The sequence below is a fragment of the Rosa chinensis genome, chromosome 5, assembly GCF_002994745.2.
Source record: "Rosa chinensis cultivar Old Blush chromosome 5, RchiOBHm-V2, whole genome shotgun sequence".
NCBI lineage: Eukaryota > Viridiplantae > Streptophyta > Magnoliopsida > Rosales > Rosaceae > Rosa > Rosa chinensis.
In genome coordinates this window covers 53,198,652-53,224,017 of record NC_037092.1, presented here as the reverse complement: position 1 = coordinate 53,224,017, position 25,366 = coordinate 53,198,652, and the positions used below count along the sequence as shown (strand labels likewise).

General features: G+C 36.6%; 2 protein-coding genes across 2 annotated transcripts; both read right to left on the bottom strand.

Annotated features, from left to right (window-relative positions):
• Positions 1-91: 91 nt before the first annotated feature.
• Positions 92-5,098, bottom strand: LOC112202183. The gene is made up of 5 exons (XM_024343111.2): positions 5,047-5,098; positions 2,885-4,534; positions 1,147-2,420; positions 1,008-1,058; positions 92-512 (listed from the first exon to the last, which is right to left on the bottom strand). Exons 1-3 carry the CDS (start codon positions 5,096-5,098, stop codon positions 1,867-1,869), a joined length of 2,256 nt encoding a protein of 751 aa, XP_024198879.2. The 3' UTR covers positions 92-512; positions 1,008-1,058; positions 1,147-1,866.
• Positions 5,099-9,070: 3,972 nt separating this feature from the next.
• LOC112204005 (alcohol acyl transferase 1 allele RGa) lies at positions 9,071-23,657 on the bottom strand. The gene is made up of 4 exons (XM_024344893.1): positions 23,474-23,657; positions 12,707-12,776; positions 10,171-10,408; positions 9,071-10,018 (listed from the first exon to the last, which is right to left on the bottom strand). The coding sequence occupies exons 1-4, from the start codon at positions 23,655-23,657 to the stop codon at positions 9,071-9,073; spliced, it is 1,440 nt and encodes a 479-aa protein (XP_024200661.1).
• Between the last annotated feature and the right edge of the window lie 1,709 nt (positions 23,658-25,366).

Sequence of the window (25,366 nt, the reverse complement as noted above, 5' to 3'; positions counted from 1 at the left end):
TTAATCCAAACATTCCGATCACATAATACCTTCTGCTAAAATACTATATCGTAGTTCCATATCCCCAAAAGCATAACATAGTTTGATAAGTACTAAATACCAAATAATATCCAAACATAATTAAGAAATGCATAATTGTCTGCCACAATAAACATAACAAAATACATTTCAATATGCTGACAACAAAACCAAAAATTAAGCATAAAATGTTTGCTTAATGTCAGCCAATATTAAAACATCAATTCACATAAATTTCATCATCTTCAAACGCTTGCCCATTCTGAGGAAGTTTGACTATGCTCCATAAATTGTGAACTTGGCTGCTGCACATTATGTGATGATGTACAAGAGGCAATCTCTGTTGCTCGATGCTCTCTTTGTGAAGATGAAGCTTGGGCAATCCTAGTTGACTTGGTTTCCCCAGCTTCTTTCCTCTTCTTCCATGCCCTGCTTGATGTGATAATTTGTTTTAGGACATTCCTAGGTCCTTTTGGAGCAGTTGTTCTCTTTGCCTACATGTGAGCACCACAAAGCATATATACACATGAATTAACTATCTGATGGATAGATACACATGTAATTGATAAGAGTCAATTAATAAACACACATGTATAATACATATATATATCCAAAATTCAACACTACCAAAGTACCAAGGCTAGATTAATTGACTGTGACGAATTCATCAGTGAAACAGACATATACAGAGCAACCCACTAAAATACACAATCTGAAAATCACAACCCACCAAACCAAAGATGCAAAAGCACACAAAGATCATTAGTTTCACTGTAAAGAACATGACCCATATCAAATAGTGAACATAAAAGGCAGAATACTAAACCAAATGAAGGAAAGATTAGATTTTGAAGTGGTGGGTGCCGTGATTACCAAAAACGTCAGACAAGAACAATGGCAAGCTCAGTTGTACAAAGGGTATATATATATATATATATATATATAAATGTATAAATGTGTGTGTGTGTGTGTGTATACAAAGGGCAAACCTGCTGCTTCTTTGGTGCTTTGTTGCCCTTAGAGCTTCCTTCACCCTGTTGCTGCATATATACAATCAACATAAATTATATATAATTCGTATACTTTAGGTATAGATTTTGAAATTGGAAATAAAACGATTATCCTTACAGATTGATTCTTAATGGTTGGGCAACCTCTCTTGTTGTGTCCCTTCTGCTTACATATCATACATGTCATCTTTGTTCCATAAAGGTTTCTAGACATCTTGCTTGCATCAGGGGCAGGTGGTGCTTTTCCCTCTCCAGGTTCTTTGATTCTCTTCATTTTAGGCCTCCCTGCTTGTTTCTTGTATGGTGGAGGAGCAATTGGGTAGTCCACTGGCTCCCAATCATCATCTCCAGCAATAGGGTAGATGATAGGATTATATGCATCAAGATAAGTAGAGGGTAACAAATAATTGTCCACAAACAGGCTAGGTTCCAGTTTCTTTGCAAATATAGCACATGTTGCATGGACACAAGGAATTCCACTTAATTGCCACCTTCTGCATGTGCATGTGTGCATGCCTAAGTCAACAGCATGCTTGTTCCCATACATGCCTCCAGTCACTTGGTACAAAAACTCCCCAGACATGTGTGCTCTATATTCATGAGTTCTTTTGCCAATCTTCTCAATAATTTTTGCAATTCGAGGGCCAACCATATTGGTCCATCTTGTGCCTGCAACCCTTCTGTTAGCCATTCTTGTCATGGAATCCATCCTCATCCCTTCCATCATGGTCAAAATCGGTTTATCCCTATGCCTAACTAGAGAAGCATTCCACGATTCACACAAATTGTTTAGGAGGATATCACATTTAGAAGTGGTTCTAAAATGTGACCTACTCCACTATTCTGGTGGCTTGTCTTCAAACCATTTCCTAGCGCCATCTGATTGCTTCTCCATTGCTTCCATGTTTCTATTGAACCATATATGTGTGGTGGACCTTGCTGCATTCCATAAAGTCTGCTTGAGTCCTTCACCAGGATGCTTGCACTTGAAATTATTGTACAAATGTCTAACGCAATGTCTATGCTCTGCTCCCGGCATCAAATCAGCTATGGCAATCCCTAGGCCCTTTTGTTTATCCGTGATAAAAGTATATGACATGGGATTTTCCATCTTCAAATCCCATATGAGATACTCCAAGAACCATTTCCAAGTTTCAGTGTTTTCAACCTCAACCACTGAATAAGCAATCGGAAAAATTCCATTATTTGCATCTATGCCCACTGCACAAAGTATCTGCCCTGGATGTTGGCCTTTGATATGACAGCCATCCAACCCTATTAGAGGCCTACAACCCTTGATCCATCCCTCCTTGCAAGCAGCTAGGCATATGTACATTCTATGAAATCTTCTAACCACACCATCCATTTGTGTCTTGATTTCAACAGTTGACCCTAGTGTCACGTTGTAAATAAGATTATTTAAAATTATTACTTGTATTAAAGAATAGAAGCATAAATGAAATACAAGAACGTAAAAGTCTGCTGCATTCAGAAAATCATGCAGCAGATCTGTCACTTTGAAAAATTATAACTGGTTCTATAAAAATCATTTTCAGAAGATTCCAACTCTGGAATACCACTTGAGATGTCCTCTACATATTCTCAGAAGAAAGCAACTTCAAATTCTGTACAGAAAATGGAAATAAAAAAAAGTAAAAGGAGTGCTGTACATGATTTCAGAAAATCCTGCAGCAGACATGCAACTTTGAAAAATTATAACTGTTTCTATAAAAATCATTTTCAGAAGATTCCAACTTTGAAATATCATTTGAGATGACCTCTGCAATTTCTTAGAAGAAAACAACTTCAAATTCTGTACAGAAAAAGGAAATATAATTTCAGTAATGATGCCATACCTGGATTGCTCCTTAGCAATTCTTTCCTGTACGATGCAAGCTTATTGTATTGCTGCAAGTAGTGGCCTTCATTCATTCTTTTGGCTGCCAGTTTCCCTCTATATATAGTTTTCACAGAGACATCTAGCTTGTACTTCTTCTTAATTCTGTTTTGAATACCGGTCCTTGACCATTCGGTATCAACCATGAGATCTTCTTGAACTTCTCTAGCAACCCTGTTGCAGTTTAGATGATGGCTTTTTTGAATTACATGACACTTATGAGCTTGCCTCAGAGTCTTAATGTACATGGTGGGATCCTCCTTGTTGATTCTTGAAGCATAAAGCCAAAAAGGACACCCCCACTGACATCGTACCTCAATCTTAATCTTGCTGTTCTTTTGGAACCACAATCCTCTCTGATAAACAATACAATACTCTCTCACAGCTTCCTTCAAGACTTCTGAATTCGCAAAAGCTTGTCCGACACAGAAATTTGGAGTACCTAAATCAACAGCTCTATTCCAGGCCTTGGTTTTTGGATTCTTAGATGATATCTTGGGAAGAGGATTACCATCTTCATCCTCTTCTGTTTCAGATCCATCCCAACTAGCAAACTCATCACTATTGTCTTCATCATCAGAGCATACTCCCATAAATCCCGTCTCCTCATATTCCTCAATTGTGCTTGGATTTGTGACATTTTCATCAAAATCTATATCATCGTCACCTTTAGTCTGCTCATAGTCACTATCAATATAGAAATCAGAGTCACCAGAGCTTGAATCATCAACCTTCTCATAGGACTTATGCTCTTTGGTTCTGGTATTGTAGGTTTTACCTTGAGGTTTTCTCCCCCTCTTCTTGGTACATTTATGCTCTTTTGGTTCTTCAATGAGCACTGCTTTTCCCTTTTCTTTATAGGTTGCTTTGATGTTTTTAGTAACCCTTTTCTGGAGCATAGAGCTTCTTAGACTTGCACCACCATCATATTGGTTTCCCACTCTTGGGGTGTAGTTACCTTCATGCCCTTCACCTATTTCATTGACACTTCCTTGCCATTGCTTGTTTGTATTTGACTTGACACATAAGCCATCTTTAACTTGACCTACTGCTCCATCACCCAAAACAACATTATCATTATCTTTTTCAACCACATCATTGAATACCCTCTTCACTGCATCACCATCAACCGATCTATTAATTCGGTTACCAACCAGATGGGCTGCCTCAACAACAGTTTCCTCATCTCTCGGCCCCACATCATTCAAGGGATTACACCAGTTAGATGACCTTGGGCAGTCATCTTCCATTTCAGCTTCTTTCTTTTTCCTTTTTCCACCACCAGTGATGTAAATGCTAATTTGTCTCTTTTTTCTTGGAATCATTTTTGTCATCTCAACAGCATCAGCATCATTTTTTATAGGAACCCAACCCTCACAACTTAATGTTCCTGGAAGCTTGTAATGGTATGAGATAGGCTTCTCTCTATAACCTAATTCCCAAGCAATATTATTGAATTCTACCAATGCCAATTCATCAGCATCCAAGCCATCTAAGTAGCATACTCCACCCAATTTGTTGAACCGTGCTATCTTGTATTTCTTTGTCCCATCAGGCATTGAATCAAAGTAACCTCCATGATGAATCTCCATAGTGAAAGACTCATGTTCTGCAAATCACAAGCAAATCCAACCAATTTTAGGTTTGTATTCAATGCTATCACTACTAAAAAAATATTTAAAAAATATAAACCCTTTTGTCTTTAGGCTACGAACTCTAAGGTTGCTGTGATGGTTTTTGCAGTATGTAACTCTAGCCTATATATACTATGGCACATGGTTGCAATTTTTTGTTATCAAATTCCCAGCTTTCTTTAAAAAACAAGAACAAAGAACCTATGATCAATTAATATTCATATCAAGCCACATGTGAGCATTGGAAAGCAGGCATCATCCCCACATAAGAATACAAAAATCCCAGTAAACAAACAATTATAGCTATACACGGTGAATACAAAACCAATTTAATAAACCCTAGGACCACTCGATAAATTCAAAAACAAAAACCACTTGATAAACCCTAAAACCACCTCACAAGAAACAATTCTAAAAGCCTCATCCCAAATACATTTGTAGACACCCCATGTGCATTGAAGAAAGTAGAATGGTACCCGAGACTTACCCTGAGGAGGTCTTGGTCCAGATTCCCTAAAGAACCTCCACATATTCGCCATCCTTGACAATTTTGAAGACGAATCTACTTCCTTTTCAGTAAAGACAACGAATCTAGTCAGGTTGTGAAGCTTTTTCAGAAAAAAAAAATCCTTGGCTTGGGACCCTTCTTGATCTCTGTTTGCGGCTAATGCGTTGTAAAGGGATTGATGCTAATGCGTTGTAATGGGATTGATCACAATGACTAGCATTTTAGGTTACTGATATATAAAAAGACAAAATAGCCCTCAATTTTAAGTCATGTGCGCGGCACGTGTATAAAAATAACGGTAAAGTGACGAAAATTTAACGGAGGTATCCATTTGGCCACATTTTGAAAGTTCAGGTACCATTTTGGTCACTTTGAAAGTTGGGTATCATTCTGTCCGGTTCATGAAAGTTTTGACCCGTCTGAGGGGAAAAACTCTAAAAAGAAGTATGTAAAAAAGAGACGTGGGAGACATAAACAGAACAGTTACATCCCACTACAAAGTACAAACACAAAAACGATCAAACGAAGAGGAAAAGAAAACCGCACGTCGGAACGTGGGAGGCAATCTAGGAGAGATGGACCCATTCCCATCTCAATTACAACTACCAGATCATATCAAAAAGGACAAAGGTGCCAACATATAAAGGGCAAAAGAGAGATTCGATTACACCCAGTCGAAAATCTTATTTGGTTCCTATTTTAATTTGGAGATTTTGTACTGATAGGTGGATCTTTCACTACATAATTTTGGTTTAGTATTAATTTACACTCTCTTTTCGTCATCAATTTCAATTTTGAATTTTGAATATCAGCACTTTGAAATATCAAATTTTTAGTGTTGAATTTTAGTTCAAACATATTTCAAGATAGCATGATTTTTTTGGTTAAACACAATGCTTGAGTAGATACCGGTGGATTGGAAGAAGTGACTTTTGAACTTCACTTTACAAGTCCACCCTTTTTGTTGAGTTAAGTGATTCTATGGGTTTGTAGTGATTGATTCTATTATTTGTGTTATTCAATTTTCTCTTGGGCTGCAGAAAGTGCTTATTCGTGTTGTTCTTTGTGTGGTTATTTGGCACCCAATAAAGAGTATGGAGAACAAGGTATGCCTAAATCTATTATCTGGGATTCGTTTAGCTTAAGAACATTTTTCAGTTTTAACTTTTCTTTTCATTTATATTTATTCAGACATATTTATGCTCTTTTTATTATTTGATACACACACACAGAGCCGTTCAAAAGCGGACGTTCGTAAAACCGAAAAAGTGCGGATTCGGTGCCATCATCCATCCTCTCACCTCGATTAGGCGCCGATGGAGCGCTGCTCTTGCCCGACGGGGACCAGGCCTCGATCTTGAGCTTCTTCTTGCTGGTGGACTCGTCGGCCACGAGTTTACAGTCGACCTTGATGGTGCGAGAAGTTTCGGGTGACGCCGCCGCCCAGACCTTCGACTTTGATCACCTTGGCCTTCATCTTCATGATGACGCCATGTTCACCTTCATCGACGTCCGGCAAGAGCAGCACTGCTGTCGGCGCCTGATGCAGTTGTGAGAATAAACGTCCGCACTTTTGCTGCACTCCAAACATCCTCTTCTGATTGGGCCTATATCTATATATATATATATATATATATATATATATATATATATAGATATGCTTGCTCACCTAAGTGACATAAAACTGATCAGCTCCTTTGCCCACAAGCAGATCACCGCTAGAAAGTTTCCATAAAAAATTAAATAAAATTAAAGGGACATTGTTAGCCTAATAGTAATAGAGTTATACTCCAAAGGCCCCATATTCATTATGAAAAAGAGAAGAGTTTTTCTATTGGAACCTCCAAATTTGCTCACTTGACCTCTATGCTTTCTACACCTCCTATCAAATTTTCAAATACTAAATTTACTCATTAAACCTCACTAAAGTTCCTCAAATAACCTCACTCATATAATTAATTTACAAACAAACTAAGATCTTTATAATAAAAAACTTAGTCATTTCAATGATTTAATTACTCTATAAATCTTAATTATATTTCCATTTCTTAATCAGACAACATAAATCTCTTATCCAAAATAAAATAACATGAACTATTATGTGATTTTTTTTTATTTACTTTTTCTTTTTTGGCTGTTCAAAAAAAAAAAAGATTAATCATTTTTTCTTAATGTTTCTCTATTTTCTGTACCTCATGATTAATTATTTAAATATTTTTTATTTATTTTTATTTGCTAGCTCTTTTTTTTTTCTTCTTCTTTTTACAAATATAATGGATAGATTTAGATTTAGGGCATAATACAATTTATTTTGTTCTCCCTAACTAATATGCGTTCAATATACATATCATACATTTTTATCTTAATCATAGTTTTATTTCTTAATATATATATATATATATATATATATGAATGTTTTAATAAGTATGTAGTGAAATTAGAAAATGAAAATAAATAGGGAAAATAATAAAGAATGCAATCTAATATTATTGAATTGGAAAGTCTAGCGAAAATAAATATAACCATTTTTTTTTTGTATAATTATTGTCTTTAATAGTCATTTTATAGTATGTTATATATGTCATTTAATAATTCATAATAGAGTGAGGTCAAGTGAGCAGATTTGGAGGTCCCAATAGAAACTCTCAAAAGAGAAAAGAGAAAAAAAGAAGGGAAAAAAAGACAGAACCTAGACTAATAGGTAACCGAGATCTTTTATTAACTCAATAAATATGTGTAAAGGGTGCGGCTATTGCCACCCTACCATTTTCTTAGTTCACCCTACAATCATTTAAATTATTAAAAGACTATATTACCCAAGTACAAAATGACTAATAAGTACACTAATTTTCTAAAATTCAAATATGTAAAGAAAAATAAATACATAACCAATTAATTTTATTTTATTTTATTTTATTTTTTTGTTCCAAAAGGGGCAAACAGCCCAGAAAACAAAGAAAACAAGAGAAACTAGCTAGCATCGCTGGCATTGAAACTCCTAGCTCTAGGAGCTCCAATAATATCATCTAAAAGTACTTCAGTGATCAAGGCTGGAGGATCATGAAGGGGGCATATTCCTTTAGCATGAAGAGTACTATTCTTAGCCAAAAGATCAGCAGCCACATTGGATAACATACTACTTAATTAATTAAATACACATACTACTTAATTTCTCATTGGATAACATTCATCTTCATTTTCTCCACTCAAATATAAATTTATTACTATTTTTCGTCTTTTTGTTGCCTTCTCATCGTTAATTCATTATTCAATTCATAAAACCATTAGTGTGAACTTCATCAAAATCTTTGCAGTACCCTTTGTGAGCACCGAAAATGAAAAATTTAAATTATAAAAAAAAAAAATCAATCACTTCTTCATTGCTCATAGTTATTAACTTATTAATATTTTGACATAAATTGAAATAGACGAACATTGAAATTGAAAGAAAAAAAATGGAAGTAAATTTGATTATGATTTTATTTAATATATTTTATTTTTTTGTTGGTATAAATTAAATGAGAAATTTAAGTTTTAAAAAAAATCTTTTTCAATTGAATATATCTTATAAGGATATTTCTGGAAAAAAAAATAGGTTGGATAAGTAAATTTAATAATTAAAATTAAAATATAGGGTGTAATGAGTAAGTAGAGTGAACAAAGCAAATTGTAGGGTGGCAATAGCCGCACCCTATGTGTAATTGTGTATCATTCAATACATTTGTTCAAATAATTAAAGACATATTAGAGGTGTTATAGGAAAACTGAAATGAGTCATGCTTTTATTGATAATAGGAGCATCTTTATTAGAGGATTACAAGTATAGAATCAGAGTTGTACATGGGAAGGTAATCATACAATGATTGGATATCTACGAATATCTCCGAGAATATCTCTAACATTAATCCTATTACAACTTGCACAAGTAACCTAGAATTTGGGCTAGACACATATTCTTGATTTATTTGAATAATAGGATCATTTATTAACATGGACATGCAATCTAAAGCCGTGGAATCATCAATACAACATTGACATTAATTCTATTAGCAGGTCTATTGTTATTTATATTTTCCACTATCGTCGAAGATGTCATCTCCTCGAGTTCCTGCTGAAATCTCGCCATACTCCATAATGGCAAGCACACTGGCACCAAAATCCGGTCCTCTTTTTCCGTTTTGTGCTGGACATAGAAACTAACAAGGTTCAAGGCCTTGGGAGGTCCAGAAAATGCTGGCTTTCCCCACCCCAAGTTGACCTCTCTAAAGCCAGTACGTGTATTATCTGAAACTATGAAGTTCCCGTTCAATGTATATAGAGGCCGTCCTCTTATGACCATAAGATCGGCCACTGATCTCATGTACTCTTCATTCATTTCAACTTTAGCCTTCATCACCAACTCCAGTGCATATCCCAACGGACTTTCACACAATTGTTTCACTCCCGAAACAGTAGCTGGGTATGCGAATGCATTGCCGTAGTAACCCAAAGGAAGATGGAGATTGTTGCGCCTCCCACGTGCATTGACCATGCATGAAACCCGAACAACCTTTTCTGGATTAAGTTCTAGTGCAATTGTGCGGCATTTCCACAAACAGGATGTTATAAGGTCGAATTTAGAGCAATTGGAAAGGTGTGGTGGAAGATGCATTTTCATGGCCCTTATCTCCTTGGGACCAAAGCAGAAAGATTTTTGCACCATTACTGCCGCATCAGAGCCCTGTTCTGAGTAGTCAATCATTTCCTCGTATTCGTGATGTATACATGTAATTCGTGGTGGATCTCTGGCATTCAAGACCTGTCGCTCCCACACTGGTAGAATAGATGGTGCATTTTTTCCTTGAGCCATCTCCCCTACTGTGTTCAAGAACTGGACCAATCCAAGCGCATCACACATTGTGTGGTTTAGGCGCAATGCAAATATGAAACCTCTGCATCTCAAAATGGTCACCTAGTAAATATGGTTTAGTCAGTGATTTTTATCTTCATTTTCTTATTATCATCATTAGAGCAAATTATAGTTTAGTACTGTGCTGCATGAAAAAAGAGGATATATATATCTAGCTAGTAATATGTAATAACTAGATGCATCTGTTGACTTACCTGAACTAACAACAAAGGGCAACCAAGAATGCCATCCGAGCCCGGGACATTACATAGGAAGTCCTCTAACACAGAGCAAGGGGGTTGAATAGCATCTACAATTTCCTCGAGAGTAACGTCAGCATTAGCCTCAACGAACAAGACACATTCTCCGGTACAATCCACCATAAGCTTTCTGTTAGGCCCTTCCCTGAGCCTACCTGCCAAAGGGTAGTAATACACCAATGCTCTCCTCGATCTAAAATTGAAGTAACAGCTCTGAATCCTGAGCCCGACCTCGATTTGAGATTGGCAGAGTCGAAGAAATTAAAGAGGATCCGAATCTTGAGCTCCCTCTCCACCTTGCTCAACAGCTCGCTCTGGTCTTCTCTGCCCTCTACTCCTCAACCTGTCGATTCAATCTCCGATCATGAAGACAACGGCTTGCCAAAGGCTAGAATTTGGGGTCGCTGACTTGTGGCTTTGCTGTTGTTAAGACTTCCGCTATGTAGTAAGCTCTGAGGAGCATTTACTTATTAAATTGTTAATGTAACTTAATTCGTAAAGGGAAATTTTTAAGAACAGTACATGAACTTAAGGCCACTCCGAATTAAGGTGGCCAACGTTTATAAAACTCAACATAAGTACATGGACTTTTAAACCCGACCCAGTTTTCATACATGCCTTTATTAACACCGTTAACACCTATGCCACGTGGCAAATTAGTAAGGGCAAATCCGTCTTTTGAAGTTTGATGAAAAAAAAAAAAAGGATGTATCACTGGCAATTGCTATGGACACCCAAGACTCCTCTCTACACCCAGCTCTCTCTCTCTCTCTCTCTCTAACCCACAAAGAAGTCAAGCAGACCTCTGGTTTTGCCGATGCCGGTGAATTCGACCTCTGCTATTTTTGTTTCTGGCAAGAAGTCAAGAACTCATCAGCTAAAATCCGGCAATCTCCAGGCAATATTCGGCCATCTCCGACCTCCATTACATCTATGTTCTTCCTCCCCCTGCATCTGTGTTCTTCATCTCCAACCGCCAATGGAAGCTTGCGCTCTGTTACTGTGAAATTCCATTAAGAATTTAAGATGTTGCCTCCCTCAACTGCAACTCAATTGATCTTTTCATTAATGGAATTGTAAATCTCAAACAATCCCAATTCTTCTGAGGTCTCTCTCAATCTCTCACGCTTTTTCTCTTCAGTTTTTTTTTTTTTTTCTCTTTGGTTTTCAGGAAAAGGAAGTATTTCATTCCAATTCAACAGCCACTCTAACAAACGAAGTGTAAGGTTATGGCCAATCTAATATGATTTCAATCCAATCCTATTATTATGTATCCCATTCCAATCCAATCCAATCTGTGTAATAATCAATTTAGTAGCAAAAATGTCAAAGTTCCCATCTGGGCTTGGTGGTTGCAGCGAGAGAGAGAGAGCCATCTGGGCCTGCTGGTTGCAGCGAGAGAGAGAGAGGGAGGGAGGGAAGGAAATACTAAATTGCCCCTTATAAAATAAATAATGGCATAGGTGTTAACGGTGTTAGTGACAGCATGTATGAAAACTGGGCCGGGTTCAAAAGTTCATGTACTGAAGTTGGGTTTTATAAATGTTGGCCACCTTAATTCAGAGTGGTCTTTAGTTCATGTACTGTTCTTAAAATTCTCCCATTCATAAACTTGTGTAATGTAATATATGACTCTACAAAGCGAGTCTATATTGACATTGTGTGTTCAAGGCATCAGTGCGTACTTGGTTTAAAAGAAAAAAAATTTTAGGTACTTTGTATTGATGGCTGAACCATCACGTCCGGTGTAATTGTGAGAATTATCTTGATTTTTATTTGTGTTAAAAAATCGGGATGTGACAGGTAATCTAACAGTGTCATCTGTTACTCTTCTATCTCAAAGAAGACGGAATTTACAAGGAAGAAGTTATGGTAGAAGTGGAGAGTGAAGAAAGAAGCTAGCACTTCACGTTTGTTGGGCTAAAAGTGAAATTCCACGCAATGAAATAATATACAGGTTGAAGAGGGAGTGCAGAATGTAAAAAGAGGAGTGTGGATTTCATTTTCTTTTTTGTTTTGATTGAATAAAAGAACTTCATTAATAATGCTTGGTCAACTTTATATGTAATGAAATTTGGAGAAAACAATAATTTGACAGAGTTGAATGTTCTTATCATCTTTGTCATATTTAGTTTAAAATAAAATGAAACAAAAAAAATTTAATTTGTACAAATTAATGCGAAAGTATAGTTTAGAGAGGTAAAGTGGCAAAAGCATTCTTCTTTTATTTTTTGATAATCTATTTTTGTGACATTGTCGGTAGTATATCAGAATCCAGATAGTTTCACAAAGTTTCCTAATGCCTCGTGAGCTTCTAGTTTATTCAATGGCTGCCATCTGTCTTCTGCTATAAGCATCCTCTCATCACCATACGTTGTGTTTATGCATGTCAAACAGCTCTCATGTTTTGTCAGAGGAAAGCAACTGATGCTGGACATGCATCGTAATTCGTACAGATGCATGCATCCTCACGAAAGCATATGTATTTCACAATGCTTGTTTAAGCATTTGAAGTGGTGAGAAATTCTTAGATGGAGCCAGGAAGTTTCCCCACCACGTGGCTTTAGAGTCATCCAATCAGAAGAAATGAAATTTTCCATTTTTTTCGAAACTGCCCCTGCTCTCTAAAGTACAATACTCAAAACACCCCTCTGTAAAACCATAATTACATGCTCACAATCATAAAAGGGATTAAGGCTTACCTTCAGCAATCACTGGCATGGATTCCATCTTATGCTACAAACACGAACACTGAATATGGCCTTCTGTTACTTACCAACTTGCTTCTCAATGGACAGAACAATATGCAAAACGTCGGTAGTAATCAAGGACCAATTCATCTGTATATATAGGTGACTTAAACCTCAAGAAGCTTCCCATTAAAGCTATCCATATCGGTTTAGGTTTCCTAGTTAGATTCTTAATGTAACACTTCATTGTAGTCTTTCTTGCAGACTAAGAATAGGATTACTTACCTTAATGAATAGATACACTGCTTCATTAAGTTACAAGTATTGATTTACAGTTTGTATCCATGTTAAACTAGGATTGATATTAAGCTAATCATCAATTACTTTATGATGATATGTGTTATGTCCATATTTGATCTTACAATCTCCCCCTTGGACTCACACATATCATGCTCGATGATTTGCATCAGAGAACATCAAAACCTACTTAACTTACTGAAGTGCGCGCCAGATAACAAACTTAAATCGAAAATCCATTCCAACATGGTCAGATCACAGTTACTTATGCAGAGCAAGAAACAGTATACATTTTAACAAAAATGCAGAGTTTCAAAACCACAAACACAAGCTCCTGCAATCCACATATGTCAAACCAGAAGTGATACAATATATGTTAATGTGTATCAACAAGTAAACATATATTAGGTCCTACTTTATGTTTCTAAAACCAGAAACTCAAGCAAATTTACTGAACACTGATGGCTTAAAATTATTGCTTGAACCTCAACATCATGCTATACATGATTTAAGCCATCTGATAGCAAGTATGACATTCAAAATAAAACAATAAAGCTGCAGCAAAATCATATTTGAAAATACCTCGAAATTTTATTGATAATAATAAACTGCCATTACAAATAAGTTGTGATAAACAAAAGTCAAAAATATCACAACTGAAAATACAAGAACTCAAGAACCTTAAAATTTTAAATTGCTCCAACTGGACTAACTCTCTACTGAACCTAAGCATCTAGATTAGCTAAAACTCCAATGCTTGTTGTATGCTTCTGGAATGCTGCTACTGACAAGGCCTTGGTGAAAGGATCTGCTAGCTGTGAATTTGTGTCAATACTCAAAACAGCTATTTCACCATGCTTTACTCTTTCTCTAACACTGTAATACTTTAGATCAATGTGTTTGGAATTATTTGACCTTTTACTGTTCTTGCTAAAGAAAACTGCAGCCTCATTGTCACAATAAATCACAAGTGTTCCAGCCACAATGTGACTCAATACTTTGGTCTGCATGAGAAAATTCCTAATCCAAAGTCCTTCACACACAGTTTCATAAACTGCAATAAATTCGGCTTGCATAGTAGAAGTTGAAACAAGAGTTTGCTTCATGGTTTTCCAAGCAATAGCACCTCCTGCAAGCATGAACACATATCCACAAGTCGACTTCTTAGAGTCTGGATAATTCCCTGCAAAATCCGAGTCTGAGAATCCAATGAGTTTCAGATCCTCCACTTGCCTATAAACTAGCATGTGACTTTTAGTTCTCTGCAGGTATCTCAACACTTTCTTCCCAGCTACCCAATGTTCATGGCCTGGATTAGATTGGAACCTTGATAAAATCCCTACTGCAAAAGACAAGTCCGGCCTAGTGCAGATGACAGGGTCCGCCCCGGATTCCACCCTGGAACCCGAAGTGGCCCTGCGGGACCCACCTTTAAAGAAGGTTTACCAAAAATTTCGGCATAACCTCCCTTAAAAATGGGTAACCCAAAACCTGTAGCATTTCAATTTCACTTCAAAACAACCCTCCCAAAAACTCCTGGAGCCACCCTGCTCCCAAAACCGCACAACTTCACAATTTAGAGTACCAAATTATCCAAATAACTCAAATTACAACTAAGTTATAGGTTACAATATTAGTACAAAGTACTCGAGGTTATCAGAGCAATCTAGAACCAAAAGAAATAACGATACACAAAGTAGGTTAGCAAATAACCTACAAGGGATAGATGACAGCGGTGGTGCTAAGCCTCAACTCCTAAAGCCGAACAGCTACACTGCGAACTGGGCATTTGAAACGGAAGGGCCCAGGGGAAAGTACAAAAAAAAACGTTAGCGTGAGTGGACAAAAATAAACAATTTCAAATAAAAGGGATTTTATACTTTCCCACATTTATTTCTCTAAAAACTTCCGATGCATGCAATGATTAACGAAAATACAACAAGAGGAGTTCCACTCAAGAAAACCGACTAGCCCCGCTAGTCACAAATGATTAAAAAGGAAAAGTTGGAACTCTGATACTCAAGGAAAACAAGACCAGCCCCGCTGGTTAAACAAAAATCGAGCTAGCCCCGCTAGCTTAAGTAATAAAGTGAGTAGGGGAAAGCAATAGCCATACGAGTGAGCCTCCCAGGCTCGGGTGATAGCCTCCCAGGCTAAAGTACTCCCATTACTCCCGTAATATACCCTTACGCCACTAAGTGTAGCGATAGGATACTGGGCTTCAGAATTACTGTCACAGAGACAGTAACCAGCGCCACAAAGGCGGAGGGCTTCGGTGATCCCATCACCTCGCCACGAAGGCGGAAGATCAATGCTAGCAATGATAAGTCACCCAAAGTATGGCAAAAGAAAATCCGAAAACCGTATAAATCCATAAAACTTCCCCAATTCTCGTAAATGAATTTTCACAGACGTGTCCCACACGCCAAGATCATCTCATCTTCAAAATAGATAGGATAAAAATAAGTAAGAAGATTAACTTCATCGAATCTCATAGAAATCTCAAATTGCCGAGTATACGTATAATATAAATAGTATAAATCCGGAAATCACATCGGAAATAAATAAATAAAAGAGGATAAGCGTAATCCAATGACGTGACCCCGCACGCCATAAAATCTCCAAGTAAATCAATTAACCAAAACCGTTTCCGAAAAATAACCGTATGCTCAAGAAGGTAAATGGATAAATAAAATAATCAACTCGGAAGCAAATAAGCAAATAAATATATATGCATGCATCAATCTTTAAAAATAAAAGTCGACTCACGATATACGGCTAACGTGGTATCCAAGCGTAAGGATCCTCGTCGAGCGATAGGTCGGTATCACGTCCTGTACACAATTATAATCCGTAAACAACAAATTGCTAAATATTTACGATAATCAATAATTAAATCTCAAAACCCAAAACCTCAACTTCTCCAATCCTCTTCCACACCCAATCAAACTTCACCATTAATATCCATCCGTCGATTGATGTATTCCATATCGGAACAAGGGAAATCCGAAGGTCGGATTCCCACAATTCAACAACCGAAACTCCCAAACTTCGGAAATTCACAAACAATTCCAAACTCCTCCAAAATTCACCAAACTTCACATACAAGCTCTATGATAATTATAGAATTTAACTAGCCAGAAATTGAAATTAAAAAGCTACCCTAGCCGCCGTTACAGCAGCCCACAGTGGCGGCGCCGCCGCCACTGCCACCAACTCCAATGGACACCAAAATTTGACAGTAGCACCTTCTCAACACACTGATTCAACTTCTCAACTACAACATTCCCAAATAACAATTAAAAACGGCCGAAATCGATCAATGAACAAAAACCCAGAAATCCTCAAGAACCCTAGAATTTCAATTCGTCGATTCGGCATCAACACAACAAATCGTGATACAAGGCCATAGGGGAAATGATCAGTGATGAAAACCGAACCTTCGACGGCGAGATGGGGACCGGAGGTGGCCGGAATGGCCGGGAATCGGCCAAAATCCAAAACTGCAACCGGGGAGGAAATTCGTTCGATCCGAGCTTTTTCCGGCCAAATCGTCCAAAGATGCTTCCACAGACGTGACCGGGGGAGGAAACCGAGCTTGGGGTTGGCCGGATTACGTCCGGAGGCGGCCGGAAGAGGAAGAACTCGGAGGGGGAGCGAATCGGCCGAGAGAGGAAGGGAGAGTCGGGGAGAGAGAAAGAGAATGGGGGGGTGGGTTTCCGGTTTTGGAAACCTACCCTGGTAAGTTTCTATTTTTATCCCAAAAATTACCATGAACAGTAATTTCCTTATTTCGCTCATAACTTTCGCATACGAACTCCGATTTTTACGCACCACATATGCACGCGCTCGGTTTAACGCCCTCTACAACTTTCATGAAGGAAATTTTCTCAAATTTTGACCCGAACGAAAAGTCAACTTTTAGGGCCACTAAACGTACTGAAACGATAGTAAAAGTGAAAATAAAAGTCGTTTACCGTCCAAATGACTAGTAAACGGGTAATTGAGATACGGGACGTTACAGCAGACTTGTGCATACATGAGACTTCCTACAAGTCTGGCATAAGGCTTTGACTCCATATTTTCCTTTTCAACATCACTATTGGGACTTTGCTTCTTGGTTAACTTATCTCCTTTGGACATGGGAACTTCTCCAGCTGCACACTTCTCCATACCAAATCTCTTTAAAACTTTGGTAATATAATTGTGTTGAGACAAACCAAGTAGCCTCTGTGCCCTATCTCTTTTAATCTCAATACCTAGTACATAGGATGCTTCTCCTAAGTCTTTCATGTCAAAATTCCTTGACAGAAAACTCTTGGTATCTTTAAGCAATTTAATGTTACTACTAGCCAAAAGTATATCATCCACATAGAGTACCAGAAAAATAAAATTGTTCCCAACTGTCTTCAAATAAACACACTCATCAACAAGATTTTCTGTAAACCCAAAAGTAGAAATCACATAATCAAATTTCTTGTACCACTGTCTAGAAGCTTGTTTGAGGCCATAAATTGATTTTCTTAACTTACACACTAAGTTTTCACTTCCAGCTTGTACAAAACCTTCTGGCTGCCTCATATAAATCACTTCATCTAGTTCACCATTCAAGAAAGCTGTTTTAACATCCATCTGGTGCAGCTCCATATCAAAATGAGCCACCAAAGCCATGATTATCCTAAACGAGTCTTTTGTAGAAACTGGAGAAAAAGTCTCAGTAAAATCAATGCCCTCCTTCTGTGTAAAACCTTTGGCAACTAATCTTGCTTTATGTCTCTCTACATTGCCATTTGCATCTCTTTTGGTTTTGAAAACCCATTTACAACCTATAGGCTTCTGGTTGGGGTCAGGTTCAACTAATTCCCAAACTGCATTTTGACTCGTGGAATTAATTTCTGCTTCCATTGCTAGCTGCCATTGATGAGATTCACTACTTTCAATGGCCTGATTAAATGTAGTTGGATCATTGTCCTCTGCACAATCCATTTCAATTTCTGCTTCTTGCAGATAAACAATGTAGTCACTCTCTTCCCCCCCATAAGTTGGTTTTCTTGCTCTCTGTGATCTTCTAGGCAGAGCCACTGGAGGATTTTGAGGTTCAGTTACATGGCCAGTTACTTGACCAGGTACAGTTACATGGTCAGTTACATGGTCAGTGACATGGGCAGTGACTTGACCAGGCACAGTTACTTGGTCAGTGACATGGGCAGTGACTTGACCAGGTATAGTTACTTGGTTAGTTACATGGGCAGTGACTTGACCAGACATAGTTACTTGGTCAGTTACATGGGCAGTGACTTGGTCAGTGACATGGTCAGTGACTTGGTCAGTGACATGATCAGTTACTTGGCCAGTTACTCGACCAGGTACAGTTACTTGGTCAGTGACATGGTCAGTTACGTGACCAGTGACATGATCAGTTACATCTTGTTCTAAAGGCAATGCTACACTTATATTCTCATCTGACACAATTTCCTCAAAATCTGAGGTTAAATCCTCAAGGTTTGTATTGTGAACTTTTTCACTTAGAAACTTTACTTGATGTGTTTCAAAAATTCTAGGTGAATGATGAGCATAATATAATTTATAGCCTTTAGATTTATCTGGATAACCTATAAAATAGCAACTAACAGTTTTGGGGTCAAGTTTATTCAAGCTTGGATTATAAATCCTAGCTTCTGCATGACATCCCCAAACATGACAGTGATGAAGACTAGGTTTCCTGCCACACCAAAGCTCAAAAGTAGTATTTTCTATGGCTTTGCTAGGTGTCCTATTGCAAATATAATTTGCAGTTTTTAAAGCCTCACCCCACAGAAATTTAGGCAAACCAGTTGTACACATCATACATCTAACCATGTTCAAAAGAGTCCTATTCTTTCTCTCTGCAACACCATTCTGTTGTGGATTATAGGGTGTTGTGTATTGAGCTTTAATTCCATTGTCTTGCAAAAACAAGGCAAATGGACCCTTTTGTTGGCCGGATTCAGTGTACTTTCCATAGAACTCTCCCCCTCTATCTGACCTCACTGTTTTGATTTTCTTTTCCAGTTGATTTTCTACCTCAGACTTAAAGATTTGAAAGGCTTTCAATGCTTGTGCCTTTTCTGAAAGTAGATAAATATAACTGTATCTAGAAAAGTCATCAATGAATGTGATAAAATACACATTCCCACAGATAGTTTGATGCCTAAATGGTCCACATATATCAGTGTGTATGAGTTCTAATAAATTTTGGCTTCTATATGCAGTCTTCTTTCTAGTATTAGTTATTTTTCCCTTAAAGCATTCAACACAGTCTGTTAGATCAGAAAAATCAAGTTCATTTAGGATGTTGTTTTTCACCAAAATTTTCAGTCTCTCTTTTGAAACATGGCCGAGTCTTCTATGCCATAAAAATGCAGACTTTTCATTTAGTTTGGTTCTTTTAACACCTGTTAAAGTGTTAGTACTGTTTGTGTTATTTTCAACAAGTAAAATTTCTTGTTGAGCCATTGAACAATTTAACTGTAAATAATCATTCATAATAACACCAGAACCAATTTGAACAGAATTTTTAGAAATAAGAATTCCATTACTATCCATAACAAGTCTACAACCAGATTTTACTAAAAGAGAAACCGAAACCAAATTCCTTCTCATGGAAGGTACATAAAAAACATTGTCCAAAACTAACAATTTTCCTAATCCTAAATCGAGCTTTAAGGTTCCAATAGCCTTGACTGCCACTCTCATGCCATTGCCCACACACAGGTTCACTTAATCACCTTTTGGGATTCTCCTCCTTATGAATCCCTGCAAAGAATTAGTAATATGAATAGGTGAGCCTGAATCTATCCACCAAGACTGTGGTTCAACATTTATAAGATTAATTTCTAAAGAAAAAACTATATTAGAAAAAATCTTACCCTTTTTGGCTAACCAATTTTTATAGCCAGTGCAGTCCTTTTTCATGTGTCCTACTCTTTTGCAAAAGTAGCACTTGAACCTAAATGGCCTATTTTCCTTGGCCACTGCAGCTGTTGAACTCTTAGTTATGGCTTTGATAGGCTTGAGCTTATTTTGGGGCTTTTTCCTTTTAGGCTTCTCAATGAGGTTAATGGTTGTAGCAGGTTCCTTTTCTTCCTTGATCCTAGATTCTTCATCCACACAGATGGATATAAGTTCATCTAGAGTCCAGTTTCCCTTTTGAGAGTTGTAACTGGTTCTAAGATGACTAAAACTGTTAGGCAAGGAATGTAGTGCATAATGCACTACCTGCTCATCCCTAACCCCCATCAAGAGCTCCCTGAGTCTGCCATTTATATTGATCATCTTCATAATATGCTCTCTAACTCCCCCTGAACCCATGTACTTCAAATCATGAAACTCCTTGGTTAGCCTAGCAGCTTCTGCCTTTTCACTTTCTTTAAACTTAGCACCTATGAGTTCCAAAAAATCTGATGCTAGCTCAGGTTCTTCTATACTTCCTCTGACAGTCTTGGACATAGAGGTACGAATGAGGTTCTTAGCCATTCTATTGGATCTATGCCACTTCTTGTAAAGATCAGTTTCCTTCTTAGTGCTCTTTTCAGTTAACTCTTCAGGTTTGTCCTCAGTGAAGCAATAGTCTATGTTCTCATGCATTCCCATATAGTTCTCTACAGAATCTAGCCAAGCTCTATAGTTGGTTCCATTTAGCATCAAGACACTGTTCAAGTTCATGTAAGAGTTACCTAAGGAGCAAAACAAAAATTCGTGTGAGTTCTCAATTTGTAAAGAAAATAACTTTAAGTTTTCTGTGTTTTATTTAGCTTTAAGCAACCAAAACAAGAACATACAGAAAACCTAAACAATCCATACTTGCATTCATATCAGTCCATAACCAAAAATAATGTTAAGCAACACTTTTGAGCAGAAGCATAACATCCTGGAGTTCTTTATCAATATACCATGTTCAATGAAAACAAGTTATCCAAAGAAATTTATCTACATCTTTAGACAGAAGAAAAATTTCTAAGTATCCGTATTTATTTTCATCAAGCACGCATATTGCTGTTTTGTATTCTAAAACCATACTTGACCACTTCTTTGGAAGATAAAACTGAAGCATAGTTTTAAAACACAATTTCAGTTTTGTTACTCGATCAGTTACATGGTCAGTGACCTGACCAGTTACGTGGTCAGTGACCTGACCAGTTACATGGTCAGTGACATGACCAGTTACATGGTCAGTGACCTGACCAGTTACATGGTCAGTGACCTGATCATTGTTTTCTGCCAACATCAATGAAGAATGCTTTGTGCATCATAATCACTTATGCCAACAGAAAACCACAAAACTCATGAGCTTTTAACTTTATATTCTACCCAGATTCATCCTTGTAAGAAAATTAAGCTCTCGTATCTGTCAATTTTAATTGTGTAAACAAATTCTGGGAGATTTTTGTTCTTCATGCAATTTTACACAATCACAGATACAATACCATATCATCAATCAATTCATCATGCATATTCAAGCACAATCAAAATTGTTTCGATTCCAAGAAACCACAGAACAATCAAGAAATTGTAAATTTCATCCGGTCACCATCTACTCTAACCTAACGCACGCCGGGAATGCAACTAGCGTTCTTGAGCACAATCAAAATTCAATTATCATGCTATGAATCGAAATCAATTTCCATAGAAAAACCTGTTTTTGCTTTTTCCCCAATTTGCTACTAAAAATCACAGCGGAAGCGTGAATTTGATAATTAACCAGATGCAGCAATCGACTTAAGTAACTTACTTTGATCAGTTACATGACCAGTTACATGGTCAATGACCTAGTCAGTTACTTGACCCGTAAAGCAAAAACCCTTTTTTTTTTTTTTTTTTGTGTTTGTTTTGCAAAACTCTAAAACGATCTTGATGCCAAGCAAAAACTTCATTCATATTTGTGAGCCTATGCTCTGATACCAATTGTAAAACCATAATTACATGCTCACAATCATAAAAGGGATTAAGGCTTACCTTCAGCAATCACTGGCATGGATTCCATCTTATGCTACAAACACGAACACTAAATATGGCCTTCTGTTACTTACCAACTTGCTTCTCAATGGACAGAACAATATGCAAAACGTCGGTAGTAATCAGGGACCAATTCATCTGTATATATAGGTGACTTAAACCTCAAGAAGCTTCCCATTAAAGCTATCCATATCGGTTTAGGTTTCCTAGTTAGATTCTTAATGTAACACTTCATTGTAGTCTTTCTTGCAGACTAAGAATAGGATTACTTACCTTAATGAATAGATACACTGCTTCATTAAGTTACAAGTATTGATTTGTAGTTTGTATCCATGTTAAACTAGGATTGATATTAAGCTAATCATCAATTACTTTATGATGATATGTGTTATGTCCATATTTGATCTTACACCCTCCTGCTGGGCAGTGATTGGTTCTCCCCACCACGTGTCCGTACGACTGCCCCACGCAAGACTCTCTCGTGGAGTGATCGATCACCAACAGCTGCGTTTAAAGTGTGATTCGCATTTCATTCATTCGATATTGACATTTCCGTAGATGAATTGATCAAGTCTGTCTTTTCAATTCATGGATATTACATCAAGTAGTCTCTGCCACTGCGTTGAACCTAAGTACATAAAATTTATTTCATTTTTATGTGTGCAAGAGTCGGTGACGATTTTCCTCATCTTTAATGGGCGATTTTGCTTGGGCTTTGGCCTAGATTAGAGGCATCACACAATTGTTGATAGACATCAATCCAGCACTGATGTCAATTTCAATTAGCAATTGAAGTCTTGTTAAATGATGTCTAGTGTAATAGTTTTAGACATTGGTAAAGAACTGCTGTTTATAACATTTATAGACACTATATATTTGAGACAAACCGATATTTCTTGTATATTAAAAATCATAGCTACCTAAAATATTCTATGTCTTAAGTTCAACTTCTGATGTCTCACACCACTTTAACATCATCCAGTTGTTTTGGCTAGATGTGTAAGGCAAAAACAAAATCAATTTTTTAGTTTATTTGATGTCTATGAAGAATTCAACATCAGTTATTAATTTGTTAATTTGAGTTTCTGACAAGACCTTTACAGTCACAAATTGAGTTTGAAACTGGCTTGGTCTAGTTGTTTTGTTGTCACTATTTAATAAGAGTTGTTCTGGAACAAAGATTACATATCAATTGGTACTAAAAATTTATAAGCAAGTATTCTTCATTGCCACCAAAAGTGCCCGAGAGTTTTGTGCTCTTCTCGATGTGTATCAACTGGTCTTTGGAGCAGTGGGGTAAGACTTCTCCAGAAACTTGAAATCTAGGGATCCAACATCCCCAAGATCCTCTCGATGGTCTATTGCAATGGAAACCCAACGATCATCAAGACATATTAACTTTCCCTTCTCCATTCTGATGATTATTTTGGGAGTGAAGTGAGTGAGGGCTCTAGTTTCCATTTCCACCTTTTATAGGAAAATGAGATCGACTTGCTTTCCTTTAATTTCCTTAAGGGACAAGGCTAATTTATCGGAAAATGATAAATTTGCTCATCAGAGAGGCTTGTGTGCCAAGTAATTTAATTTGCATTAGCGTACCTAAATAGGGCTTCTGCAAGTCATTTTACCATTATTAAGGGGGGTGTATTGTATATGGAATTAGTGGAATTTTTAAAGAAATCTATGGAATTTAAAAGTCTGGGTGTATTCAATATAGACTTTTAACAGTCCATGAAAGTCTTGAGGTATTCAATTAGGATTTTTAAAGACTTCATGAATTCCACCAAAATCTAGGGGTATTCAATTAAGACTTTTAAAAATGAATAAAAGTACAGAGGTATTCAAAATATCATTCATACTTATGGAATTAGAAAATTATGGATAATCATGGACTTTGTTATGTTAACTATACATACCAAACTCCAATAATTTTCCAGCCTCCAGACCAAAGATTTCAAAAAATCTATCAAAGTTTCCTCTTCAAAAAAAAAAAGTCTATCAAAGTTCTTCTCTCTACGCACGAAGAAGTTTGTCCTTCAACATCTCTCTTTCTTAATTTTTTGTCTTTTCTCTAATCTTTTATGATATTAACTTTTTTAATACCCAACATGTTCATTGTAGTTGTTGAATGTGATTTTTGTTTTGTTTTTTTTTTTTTTCAATTGTGATACTTCGAACTCTAATAGCAATAAAAATGATTTATGAAACCCTAAAACTCAAATATTGTGGTCTAACCCTAAGACCTTGAACCATACTAAATTTTATCTTATTAATTAATTATTCTCATTAATTTAAATTTATATTATGGTTCAAAAAAAGGTTGAACAATTGAATTTTAATTGATTGATTATAGATCAAGACATTGACCAATATTGCTCCAATATATGTTAATCAGCAAAAACAAAATTGATGAGAATAATTAACCATAAACATCAAGTGATCTGTATTGTATATTTATGTTGTTGGGAGATTAGGGATGAAAACAAACTCGCTAGACAGACTAACAATCATTAATTTGAGTCAATTTCTATTAGAAGATACTGGAGTATTGAAGATGAGAGATTATTTAGAGCACCGCCGTGCACTTGCACCAACATAAATGAATGGTTAGATTGCATTAAATACACTTTTTGTTTATTAAAAATAAAGTTGATAATAAATATCAAGGGTTTAGATTATTTTATAAGGGTTGGGTCACTTACACCGTCGGTGCATAGAATAATTTCCAATTGAAGAGACAACAAGTTATTATTTTGTTTTGTGTGTTGGGCTGCATTTGTTTTATTTTTTTTTGTTTTTTTATTTTTTATTTTTTTTAATATTTTGTACATCCTAAGAAATCTATAGAAGTCATTCATAATAAAGTATATAGATTTTCATGAATCAATAAAAGTCTGTTGCTAAAATCAATGGTTTTAAGAAATCCATAACAGTCTATCAACATTTTAGAGAGTCTGTGGACTTTTCAAAAAGTCTGTCATTTAAAAAAAGTCTACACAAATCCAAATACAATACACCCCCCTAAAGCTTCCAAGAAAATGGTTAAAATGAAATATTTCCAACATTATTAAAGCTTACTGACCAAAATAAAGGGTTAATATAAGCCGAGTATGTAACTGAATTGGGTCTGCATTGAATTTCTGTATTCAAACAATCAAACTTTAAAGCAA